The sequence below is a fragment of the Amyelois transitella genome, chromosome 6 (genome assembly GCF_032362555.1).
Source record: "Amyelois transitella isolate CPQ chromosome 6, ilAmyTran1.1, whole genome shotgun sequence".
Classification (NCBI taxonomy): domain Eukaryota; kingdom Metazoa; phylum Arthropoda; class Insecta; order Lepidoptera; family Pyralidae; genus Amyelois; species Amyelois transitella.
The window spans coordinates 10,938,136-10,951,578 of record NC_083509.1 but is presented as its reverse complement, the minus strand read 5'-3'; the positions used below and the strand labels follow the sequence as shown (position 1 = coordinate 10,951,578).

At 33.8% G+C, this 13,443-nt stretch overlaps 1 protein-coding gene across 1 annotated transcript in view; it reads left to right on the top strand.

Moving 5' to 3' along the window:
* The first annotated feature begins 4,696 nt into the window (after positions 1-4,696).
* The window catches only part of LOC106140012 (nephrin), a 107,723-nt gene continuing 98,976 nt past the window's right edge, over positions 4,697-13,443 (top strand). The window contains exon 1 of the mRNA XM_060944659.1: positions 4,697-4,827. Coding sequence (XP_060800642.1) covers positions 4,758-4,827 — 70 coding nt within the window. The 5' untranslated portion in view covers positions 4,697-4,757. The remainder of the gene's footprint in view (positions 4,828-13,443) is intronic.

Below are 13,443 nucleotides of genomic sequence, written 5' to 3'. Positions count from 1 at the left end.
TGTCCAATCCGCAAAATGACTTATCAGAAAAATCTTTTTTTTTTTGACGATATGGTGTTGTTAGTTTGCAAGTGTGCTGAGCGAAATGTGTTGAAAACCTGATTGATTTCTATTTCATATGTTTATTTTATGGGTAATACATAAATTCGTAAAATTACGTCTATATCCTTTGCGTGGTAGACAGAACCAACAGCCTTAAAAAGACTGATAGGCCACGTTCAGCTGTTTGGCTTAATGATAGAATTGGGATTCAAATAGTGACAGGTTGCTAGCCTGTCGCCTAAAGAAGAATCTCAAGTTTATAAGTGTATCCCTTAGTCGCCTTGTACAATATCCATGGGAAAGAGATAGAGTGAACATTCTTTTTTTTTAATGGTGCCGGTAACCACACGGCACATATTTTTATGGGTAATAAAGATATTTTGTATTGTATAGTATTTTATTGTAGAGAGATAATCAAACTCTTATTAAATTAGGAAAACGTTAGTATAAAGTTTGACATTATAATGACAATATTTTGATCAAAGTTAAAAATACTGGTTTATAAAGACGCATACAGTGCATTACATTTTTTAATTTAAGAATACATCGACATGTGGGAAGGCCTTGACGAACGTACCTTGATCAAATCAGGCACGTCCTAGCAAAAGATCAGGTAAGTAGTACCCGAAACCGATGAGCTTGCATAAAGAGAATGTACTTACATACATTCATATTATCACGTCTATATCCGTTGTGGGGTAGATAGAGCCAACAGTCTTGTAAAGACTGATAGGCAAAATATCAGGTCAGTAGTACCAGAAACCGATGAGTTTGCATAAAGAGACTTATGAATGTGGAAGAGAAAAAAGTATGCAGAGATCGTGGCAAATGGAAAGATGTAGTCTCTGCATGTTCTCTGTAGAGAGAGGTGATTAAATATATATGTTTACAACAAAATAATAACACTATTACTGAATCCAAAAGGAACATTATGAGACCGAGGAGACGTATCCGGCATTGGTCGTAAAAGGGGATTCTTGAAAACTACAACTCGATAACTGTCAGGAGGTGGTTGTAAAATGAACACAAATAAAATAAGAAATTTTATATAGTATTGTATATTAGTTCTACATTCATTAACGTTTCTCATTTCTATACTATAACGGCAACTTTATAAATGTTCTTATAGAACTGAAAGCACATTCACCTTGCCGTAATAGAGTAAGATAAATGATATAAAACTTTTTTCATAACCGCTCACATTCTATTAGCTCGTAACTTTCCTATCCTGTTTATTGCTATTGTTCGCTGTATGACGGAAACAATACCCGTGTAACAATATTGCGAGCTGTCAAATATAATTTAGTGAATCTCAGATATTTGCGCAGTGCCCCGAGGGTGTTGAGAAAGAATTTCCTGGTTATAGGTAGATGATAATGATAAATATTTATAGGACAAATTACATAGATTGAGCTGTTAGCAAGGTTCTTGCGTTACTGACACTAATTCAGTGATATGTATTTTATTTTTCCTTACTAATATCGGGACAAGTATCGAACTTACTTCGAGGCTAAATATTTATTTATTTTGTACTAGCTTTCCCCCGCGACTCCGTCCGCGCGGATGTCGGTCTTATTTTCAGTCCGGTCAATTTAGACCAAAAAATAGGAATGAAGCTACATTAATTCCCATCAAGCTGAAAATGAGTATAATTGTTTAAAACACAATCAAAAGCATTATTTCAAAATTCCCCATGATTCCGGTTTAAGGAAAAAAATTACCCAAGGTCAAAGGTAAGAAAATGGGATTTTCACGATTTTCTTCAAAACGGTAAGTTTTATAGGAAAATTACCTCAGACATAGATTGTAGATCATAAAGATATCTATAAAAAGGAATCAATATTTTTTTTCAATAAAGCTACCGTTTCTGAGATATTACGATGCAAAAAGTTGCAAGCGTCATAATATGCATAAGCACGTCTCGTATATACTCTATGTAGCAGTAATATAAGTAAAAATATTGTTCTGTCGGTAATTTTAACTTGAATTCAAAATATAAAATATACATAAGTATAATGAAACCCAGTCCCTTCATTTATACTGTAGTCAAAAAAATTCAAAAATTCAAAATTCAAAATTTTTTATTCATTATTATAGGATATTATTATATCGCTTAATAATTGTCGTATGGTTTAACAACTTGGTTGACGTCAAATATATTACTTAAAAACTAAGTTTACTGCCGCTTCCAAGGCGTCAGTGCAGAAGAAGCGGTAACAAACTGCACTGCAGCATTTTCTTCTAGAACCAAACGGTCTAGCTCGGGATGATGCCAAGAGACCGGATGGTATGACTTTGGTACCCTGGAGATTGGGGCGGCATTTGGTGTGGGATGCTTCTTGTGTCGACACACTTGCGCCGTCTCATCTTCAGGTTACTAAATCTAAGGCCATTCTGCTTCAAATGAGGCAAAAAACCTCAAAAGGCGCAAATATGTAGTTATCGGGATCAAAGTTTACATCAGATGGCAAGAGTGATAGTGATATTGAAAGGAGAGTGAACGCGGGGAACATGGTGAATGGAGCTTTGCATGCCTTTATGAGCAGTCAGAAACTATCCAAAAAGGCTCGACTGGCTGTGCACAGGGGCGTGTTGGTCCCGACATTAATGTATGGGAGTGAAAGTTGGGTATGGCAAAAGAAGCACAAAAGCAGAATAAATGCAGTGGAAATGAGAGCGTTAAGGAGTATGTTGGGTGTGAAATTGAGTGACCGGATAAGGAACAGTGTGATAAGGGAATGTTGTGATGTGAAAGAAGATGTAGTTACAGGAATAGAAAAGGGTATGTTGAAATGGTTCGGTCATGTGGAGAGGATGAATGAAAACAGGTTGACTAAGCAGATATACATGGAGAGTGTGGAGGGAAAGGTCGGGGTGGGAAGACCTAGACGAACATATCTTGATCAAATTAAGGACGTCCTGGTAAAAAGTAGCCGAAACCGCCGAGCTTGCATGAAGAGAGTTATGAATGTAGATGAAGCAAAGGAAGTATGCATATTTATGTATGTATGTAGTTATCGGTAATATCTATACTTTTGAACCTTTTGGGGTAGAAACTCTGGGACCGGGGGGCCTATCTGCCCATCAGCTTTTCCGACAATTGTCGAAAAAGCTAATTGAGGTATCTCTTGACCGGAGGGCTGGAAATTATCTGGCTCAGAGAATCAGCATTGCCATTCGAATTGGCAATGCTGCCAGCCTTCTGGGCACATTCCCGCATGTTGATGCTATGCAAGGACTGTACAATTTATAAATTAAATTTTAGTTTGTAGTCATCTTTTTTCTTTCTTTTTATAAGTAGTTTTAGTTTTAATTTGATTATTGCATTGAATTTGATAATTGTAATCTCTATTATTGTTCTAAGATGATTTTCTTCACTTGGGGTTATTCTATTTTTTTTTAAATAATAAATGCGAAAGTTAGTCTTGAGTGCTACTGCGTAGTGAAAACACGTGTTTATTCTAACCTATTTCAGACTTTTTCAAGTTTAATAATAAAAATGTTAAAAAAAACGCGCTAATAGTACACTACCTCAGAGGTGGCAAGGAAACGGATGCATATTATGACGCTTGCAACTTTTTGCATCGTTATATCACAGAAACGGTAGCTTTGTCGAAAAAAAATATTGATACCTTTTTTATAGATAACTTTATGATCTACAATTTATGTCTGAGGTAATTTTCCGATTTGAAAAACTTACCGTTTTAAAGAAAATTGCGATACACCAATTTTTTACCTTTGACCGTGAGTAATTTTTTTTCCTTAAACCGGAATCATGGGGAATTTTGAAATAATGCTTTTGATTGTGTTTTAAATAATTATACTCATTTTCAGCTTGATGGGAATTAATGTAGCTATGTAGTATTTTTTTCATAGTAATTAGTAACGGCCCGCTTGTGCAGCAAACGGTTCAAGCCAAAGCCGACTTTAGGCGCTACAGGTTACGGCGCTAAATCCACTGCGGGTAACGCAACGTGTGTTCGCGGTTCTACAGAACAACGTCTATGGATAAACTGAAAAATTAAGATTTTTTTTTCTTCGTATTTTTTCGGGATAAAAAGTATCCTATTTTACGCCCAGGATAATAAGGTATAATTATACCAAGATTCATCAAAATCGAACCGTTAGTTTTCACGTGATGCCTGAACATACAGACAGACAGACAAAAATTTTTTTAATCACATTTTTGTGTTTGGTATCGATCCAGTAACACCCCCTGCTATTTATTTTTTCAATATTTTCAATGTACAGAATTGACCTTTCTACAGATTTATTATATGTATAGAAGATATAGATTATATATTTGAAAGTTTATAAGGATCTGTGGGTGTGTTTGTTACTTTTTCGTGCAAAACCACTGAAAAATTTTTTATTTAAAGTAGGTTACAATTTATTTAGATTTATTTTACAAGAGTTCGAACCGAAAGGACGGTAAAATTATTACCTAGTGATTCTTTTAGGTAATGAGCCAATAACCTGTCACTTTTCCAGAGTCTCGATCATCTTAAAGCAACTTTCCTTTAAATCTTTCCACAAACTTTGTCCATCGCGTTAACAACTAATTCTGTTTTATATTTTCCTTTTCCAAAAATCATAAAAATTTCAATTTACCTAAATATTTAATTGTTTCAGATTTAAGATAAATGAGTGTTTCCCGTGGCAATGTAACCACAGAGTGAGGTGTCTGGACACTTTGTGACTGGCCCGGGGTAAACATGGAGTGCTCTCGCAGCCGGCGCGTGCTTGCTCTGTGGACGATTTTGTTCGCCAGCGTTAATTTTGCAGGTTAGTTATAATTTTTTTAATTATTTTTCTTAACCCTTCCTAGGATCTGTTAGAGCGATTTCACAAAAAAAGGTAATGTTATAAAGTCGCCGATAAAAGTCACTATTTGATTTAAATGGAACAGCATAAAAAACAAAAGACAAAATAGAAAAAAGAAATTGATATATTTAAATCAATGTAATAAATCAAAATGTTTTTTTTTTTTTTAAATTTTGAATCACACATAATTAAAAAAATAAAATTATCAAATGAAATTATAACCCTTTTAACGTAACGTCGTAAGGGTTACGTATATCTCTAAAACTAAGCCAAGTTTTAGATATTAAATTATCTTATATATACTAATATTACAAAGCTGAAGAGTTTTTTTGTTTGAACGCGCTAATCTCAGGAACTACTGGTTCGAATCGAAAAATTCTTTTTGTATTGATTAGGTAGATCATTTATCAACACGCTGCAACTATAAGTAGCGAAGAAAACATGGAGAATGTGAAAAAAAAAACGAAGAAAATTATTCCTCCTTCAATGATGCCCAAAATAACTATTCCACTCGGACGAAGTAGCGGGCACAGCTAGTATGAAAATAAAGTGAAAATGTTATCAATATTAAAATTTTACTACTATCGCAACATCATATCCTATTGCGATATTAGGTCGTCCCTTTTACGATCACTTTAACATAGCATCTTGTATTCATAAGAGTATGTTAACGGGAGTAAACATAATTTATGATCTTATGCTCCCTTTCTCTCAGAATTTAAAATGAACAAAATACTGGATTAACATGTCCATATTAAAAGTTCGTGTAACGCAGTTAACGCAGTATATCTTTTTCATAGATGTCGTAAAAGACGACTAGGGGGCAGGATTGTAAACTTATGATTCTTTAAGGCTGTCACTTTTTGAATCTCAATTCTTTAAATTAAGCCAAGCAGCTGAATGTGGCCTATCAGTTTGTTACCGCTTCTTCTGCACTGACGCCTTGGAAGCGGCAGTAAACTTAGTTTTTAAGTAATTTATTTGACGTCAACCAAGTTGTTAAACCATACGACAATTATTAAGCGATATGGAGGTATCCTATAATAATGAATAAAAATTTTGAATTTTGAATTTTGAATTTTGAGTGTTTTCAAGACTGTTAGCTCTCTGTCAACCCCTAAAGGGATATAGAGTTGATGTTATATATGTATGTATGTATTTTTAAGTCTTATCAAGAAGGTAATGTGTGAAAATCGTAATTATTTTCGTAGCGAGCTAGATTATTAGAGTGCTAAAGAATATTCAATTCAACCGCTTACTATTAAAATTCAATATTGAATACATTAATAACCATTTGCTAGCTAATGAGCCAGTCACGCGATTTCCCAAATCGAGTAAGATTTATTATTTTCTTGGATTTTCTTATATCCGGCATTCGTATAGTTTATGCAAATACTTTAATTATAAACTGATGCTATCGTTTTCTAATCAAATTACAATTTTGTTTACTATAGAGTAGTCAATTCTGGAATATATAGACTGATTATAGTAACAACTAAAACCTTACTGGGCTTATATATATATATATATATATATATATATATATATATATATATATACAATAACATAGATAAGTGAATAATAATTAAAAAAAAATACTTGCACTATGAGTCATGCACATACTTTCATTCATTTGTTATAATCCACATTACACATTTGTAATGTAGAATTAAGTTTTTGAGTACTGTAATACCATTGTTAAGGAAGAGCGTGGCTTTCTGATACAGGTGTTTCTCATTTAATAGAAGGTCACAAACACTTGTTTATACTGTACCACTATGTTAAACTAATAAAATATTTTCATTTTCATTTTTTTTTTTCATCAATTCGGTCGCTAGACACCCTCTGTGGCTTATTGGTCGTGTTTGTTACCTTTGAGTAACAAGGTGGCGTGTTCTGTCCTCGGTCAACACATGATAAAAAGAGAGCTTTATTTTTGAGTACATTCATAATTTCACATCCATACTAATATTGTAACAAAAAAAAAATTTGTTCTTGCAAATAACCCAAAAACAATTGGACTGATTTTAATGACAATATGGTACAGAGAAATATATATAGTGTGGATCTATATAAGACCAAAAGAATCTAAATATATGATTTTTATAATTTCTGTTTGTCTGTCCATCTGTATGTTTGTACTCGCAAAACCCGAATACTTCTCTTATTTGACTACTCTTAACTTAAAAACTGGTAAGTATACGAAAATGTCTCCTCTAACCGGCAGTATAGGGAGTCAGCTTTTTCAGTGAACTTTTACGGCGAACGAAATTGCAGGCAATAGCTAGTTATTTAATAAAATATAAGGGAACCTTATTAATAATGAAAATCAATACTCTATTAAATCATAAGAAAGGATTGATTCCAATTTAACCCTAAATTTCGCCCCAAAGCCGAACACAGGTGTACAGTTTACAACTTCGGATTATGTTTCGGGTACCCTTATATATTACAAGAGACCGCCCGCGACTTCGTACGCGTGGAATCAATCCCGCGGGAACTCCGGGATAAAAAGAAGCCTATATGTTATTCTGGGTCTTCAGCTACCTACATACCAAATTTCATCGTAATCGGTTCAGTAGTTTCTGCGTGAAAGATTAACAAACATTCATACTGACAAACTTTCGCATTTATAATATTGGTAGGACTAGCTTTCACCCGCACCTTCACCCGCGTCTACTCTATGTCTTTTTCCGTACTCCATACTAAGATGCAAAATTTCATAGAAATCAGTTCCTTAGTTTTTGACGTAAAAAGAGACGAATAAACAGACAAACACATAGCATTAATTTATAAACCTTCAAATTACTGTTCGGAGTCGCTAGTATCCTCTAGTATCCATATTAACAATTTTTAATGTGTTAGTTCGTTTTGCATGTTAATTCGTCCCTTTTTACGTCAAAACAACAGAAATGTCTGAAATGTACTAACTACAACTAAGGCGACTAAGGGATATGCTTACAAACTTGGGATTATTTTTTAGGCGATGGGCTAGCAACATGTCACTATTTGAATCCCAACTCTATCATATATTTCAAGACTGTTGGCTCTGTCTACCCCACAAGGGATATAAACGTGACCATATGTATGTATGTAGTTATATTATAAAGATGAGAAAAATTCTATGCATGCGCCTAGATTTTTGTTAATCTATTGAGTCAAGGCCGTACAAAATCACATGAGCAACTTACTGTCAACATTCTTAGCACAATATTTACTCAGGACTTCGTAGAACCTTTCATACGATGAAATCGCTAACTTCTCCCATGTTATTGTACAGGAATTCGTTTATAAAGCCGTGAATATGTTAAGAACTTTCAAGTTTCGTGGCGCAGCGGTAGTACGCTTGTTTGTGACACCGGTGGTCCCGGGTTCGAATCCCGGCCAGGGCGTGATGAGAAACGAACTGTCTCTTATTTTTTTTTGGGTCTTGGATGTTTATATATATGAGTATTTATTATAAAATATAGTATCGTTGAGTTAATATCTCGTAACACAAGTCTCGAACTTACTTCGAGGCTAAATCAATCCGTGTAACCCGTATTTATTTATTTAAGTTTTTATATATCTAGTTTAACGTATTTGATTGTGACTTTGGCTCATCCTACATCTAAAATATATTACCCACATGCACACACATTTTTATTATAACATAGCTTATCACATCTTTACATCTTACGGGGTAGACAGAGAGCAAAATCTCTATTTTAACTAAACTAACTAAAATTGTCATTGGTACATGGTCGAATTGAGATTCGAACCTGTGCCTTTCTGCGCATCACGCATTTAACCGGACACCTTACCGTTTCGACCGCCGACCCGAAGCTCTTTTGTCGCCGTAATAATCCCATCCTTTAATTAAAATTCCCCATGAATCTTTTATCAAAGTGTCAGGTGACACACGCTGTTATACACTTACTAATTAAATGGTACCTGTGGAGATACGTGATAAGCCCTTTCGTGGGTTGATGTGTTCGTTCGTCCATAACAACCTTATTTTAAAGCCTTATTCAAAAATCTACTTAATAATGTCAACATTTGGGTACATGTTGTCATTATTAAGTAGAATTTGCCATGATTCTTTATTTAAATTTAAAACTAAGATTCAGTCACCCTATCAATGACTCATCATATATTTTTGTTCTTTTTTTTTTTGTTTCTTGTTCTTTTTTTCCACATGTATGTAGTCATAATCGGGATTCTTAATTTATTTTTTAAAAAGTTGTGCTCACCTGTAATTGAGTTCCATGCTTGAGTTTAATTTTGTGAGTGAATTTTTTAGAATGTAATCATGTAACCTGTTGGTGTCCCTAAATATATTAATAAATGAAAGAAAAATCCCAGCCTTACCAGTAGTTACCTTAAACGACATCCCTGGGACCACACGGCACATGTATTACAGTTTACTCCAATGGAAAATATAAAATTATTTGTATGTCCCATACAGCCAAAGCCGCTAGCAAAACAAGCGAGTTATAAATAAAATTTATGAGATACGAAGATACCGAATACATCTTGACGGTTCTACGGCTATTTCTAGTATGTTATACCGGTCTGACATGTTATAACAAGCCATGACGGAATTTAGTTCCGTTTCACGTGAACTCGCTATTTTTGCCAAGGAAAATGATCGCATTGAATAAAGGTCTTAGTATATTTCATTCTAGATCAGAACTGTGTAAAATGTTAAAATATTTTTGTTTATAGACAAGACTAGATTTTGCCTTCGTCCGCTGTACACATATACATACATAAAATCATGCCTTCCCGCAGGGGAAGGCGGAGACTACCTACCTCTTTCTACACATATATTGTATGCCTATATATAAATAAATAAATAAATATATACGGGACAAATTACACTGATTGAGTTAGCCTCGAAGTAAGTTCGAAACTTGTGTTACGAGATACTAACTCAACGATACTATATTTTATAATAAATACTTATATAGATAAACATCCAAGACCCAGGCCAATCAGAAAAAGTTCCTTTCTCATCATGCCCTGGCCGAGATTCGAACCCGGGACCTCTGTTGTCACAGACAAGCGTACTACCGCTGAGCCACAGAGGCCGTCAATATATTTTTACTTTATTTTGTTTTTCAATGTCTTAGTTAAATTGATGCAAAGATAAATGAAAAGCCATTCAAGCAGAAATTATTGGAAGACGTAATCTTTTTTATATTCATAAAATAAAAATCAGAATCCCACTGGCTTTAGATGTGAAAGTGTTACAGATGGGATGTGGGGGGATGCATAATTTGAAATCTTAAAGAGGTCCTAGTCTAATATGACAATAGACAACATTCAGACAACAAATTTACATCGAAACACAAATTTTAACAAGTAGAAGACCAAAATAGAACAATACATAATAAAGTTTCATAACCGATAAACAAAATTTTGCCAGAAAACTTGGTATCTTGTAAACACTGATAAAAAGAAATACGAATCCAAACTTCTACCTCACAATGCAGCATAAAATAAAGTACAGTAAAAAAAAGAAGCATAATCGTCCAAACTTACTCAGAATAATTGAAAAATTACCATTTTACTTCTTAAACACAAGCAGTGTAAAAGTTTACGTTGAATGGCGCGATAAAATAAGGTGATAGGTACATACAGCGCTGTAATTTGTGTAACATATTTAGATTATATTGAAAACGATAATTTTGATGACTTGAATGACAAAGATTTTAACGTTTATTTGAAATAGATTGTCCAATATGCCAAATTGACATAAAAAACCATAGTTTAAATTAAACTTAATCTAAAAATGGAAAATAATCGAAACACAAACGTTGATTTATTAAGTTGGAAAAAGATGAATATTATTCTAGTTAAAAATAAAAAGTCTATTGATCCACTCTACCTACAACTATCACCTTAAATACTTGTCTCTGTGTGAGCTACTTCTGTTACCGTGTCGGTTGTAGAAATCAATCTGAAAAAGTTATTTAAAACGTATATTCATTTTTTTTATATCACTGTGAATAGTGCGTGCCAATAGCTTATCTCAATGAGCAAATTATTAAGGTAAATCTAGAAAAAAAAGTTAACATTTTAGAAACTTATTTTTATTTTTATCCTAATAACATAAGCCAATAAACTAATGGCTTTTGTCTTGTGACTACTTACAGCCAAAACGTTGCAACAAAACCAGATCGTAATTAAGTAACACGTATCTTTTCGTAAAAGAGGTTAAATTGACTATGTTTCCGTTAATATTTATACTCTAAGTTACTTTCCAATCTAAACACCCGTGTGTCCCAATTCAGAATATCCGTTGAATATTTACAAGGCGGCGGCGTGGCTTGTTTTCATTAGCGTGATTGCATCAACCCATTTTTGCAAGTGTTGAATGTAAGTTGGATCCCTAAGTGAAATAAAATGCAAACTTTTCATTCGACAAACATTATTTCGCTTACAATTCAGACAAACACCGCGGAAATTGGCTCGCTTCGCAGTATTGTTGTTTAGCTCATTATTGCTCAGTCATGATTACCTTTAAGTGGAGTGTTCCATTTAAGTCATGAAATACATTGTAGTTTTTGTATTTTAGTTGTTTGAATTTTGTTTTGTTTCGGTTATCGTTTTCAAAGCGGAACGTATTCGTTAATATTTTGAGCTTTATCTAGTCCATTAAATTTTGACAATATTTAACATTCTAAATAAAACATAAAATTTTCAACTGAATGCCACTGTTTGCAGACAGAACCTTCTCATTGAGCCTCAAAACTCCGTTCCAGTAATATCATAAATAATCAATGTATTATAATGAGTTTCTTTATTTGAATCAACCAAAGAATTCGGAACAATTTATAACCTTCGAATTGCTCTCAACGAAAGTAATTATAAATTTAATACTTGTTAATTCTAACAATGTATTTAAGTTAACAAGAGGTCGTCTGAGAAATTTGTAGCAATAAGAAAATAGTAATAAAATCTCTATTCATAGCTCAAACGAAATATTAAAACATCTTTAAGAGAATTAGTTCTAATTTTAAGAATCAGTCAGTCTATTTTGAATGTTGATTTAATAAGAAGATTTTATGAGTGATTTTTAAGTTGTTTGCTTTAAAAAAATCATAAAGCAGCCATTTCATATAAATTCCATTATAAACAGAAATAAAAGGAACGGTAAAAGGTTTTTCAATTAAGATGAGTACTGGATTCTTTGGAGAGCCATTGGGGACTATAGAGTGAAACGAGGCTTCTTATTTTGTTATCTTATACCGGATCTAAAGCACCGAAATTAATATCTTACTAGCTGCATCCGGGGTTTCGCTTCTGTGGAAATTTCGGGATGAAAAGTACTTTTTGATGTACAAAATTTTAACAAAATCAGTTCAGTAGATTTTACAAGAAAGAGTAACAAGCACACATCCACACTATTAGCAAAGAGAAGAGATTTGTATTATTGAAACTATATCCATGCATATAATAAAACTGTAACTGAACTTTGTCTGTACATTGACGATATTTAAGAAAAAAAATTAATAGGGGTCTTTTTAGGGTCAATAGAAGCCAAAAATATTTTTTTTTAATTTTTGTCTGACTGTCCGTCTGTCTGTCTGTATGTTTGTACGCGCATCACGCAAAATCTACCGAACGGTTCTGAACGAAATTCTGCACAGATATATTTAGTAATCTGGATTATAATATAGGATACTTTTTATCCTTTAATCATTTAATCAGGATGATTATAATCCTTTAATTTTATCCCATGGGGATGAAATAGGGGGTGCAAGTTTGTATGGAACTTCGTCAATTTTGAATCGATATTAATGGAATATGTGAAAAAAACGGGGAAAATGATATCTCCTTGAGAGCTTCAATGATGCCCAAAATAACTATTCCACACGGACGAAGTCGCGGGCACAGCTAGTTATATAATAAATACTTATATAGACAAACATCCAATACCCAGGCCAATCACAAAAAGGTTTTTTCTCATCATGCCCTGACCGGGATTCGAACCTGGGACCTCCGATGTCACAGACAAGCGTACTACCGCTGCGCCACCGAAGCCGTTCAAAATATCGATAAAACAAAATAAGTATGCAGGAATTGCACCTTGCGATTCACCAAATATTTTATCATGCAAACCGCTTTGATTTAGAGTTCTCTCCGTGCATCTCTCTTCCCCGATACATCTCTCTCTTGGGGATTTCATGATGATGATCAAGGCAAGACTGAATAGGCATTATTTAAGCTTGTGTGCACCTTAAAGGGACCAAAGGGATAGGCTTTTAAACTTGGGTTTCTTCTTTTAGGGGATGGACTGGTCTGTCACTTTTTGAATCTTAGGAAGTATGTAGAGATCGTGGCAAGTGGAAAGATGTAGTCTCTGCCTACCCCTCCGGGAAAGAGGCGTGATTTTATGTATGTATGTATGTATGTGCACCTTAGGCCTCATCTTGTTTACTATTTGGCAGAATGAGGTCAAGCGGTAACCTATCACAAACTAGATTTGTTTTTCTTCGATTTTTATTTGTTCGAAAACGGTACAACGAAGTTTTAAATGCCAAATGGGTTCTTTACCATATTTTCTGTTTATATAAATCCAATAAATAT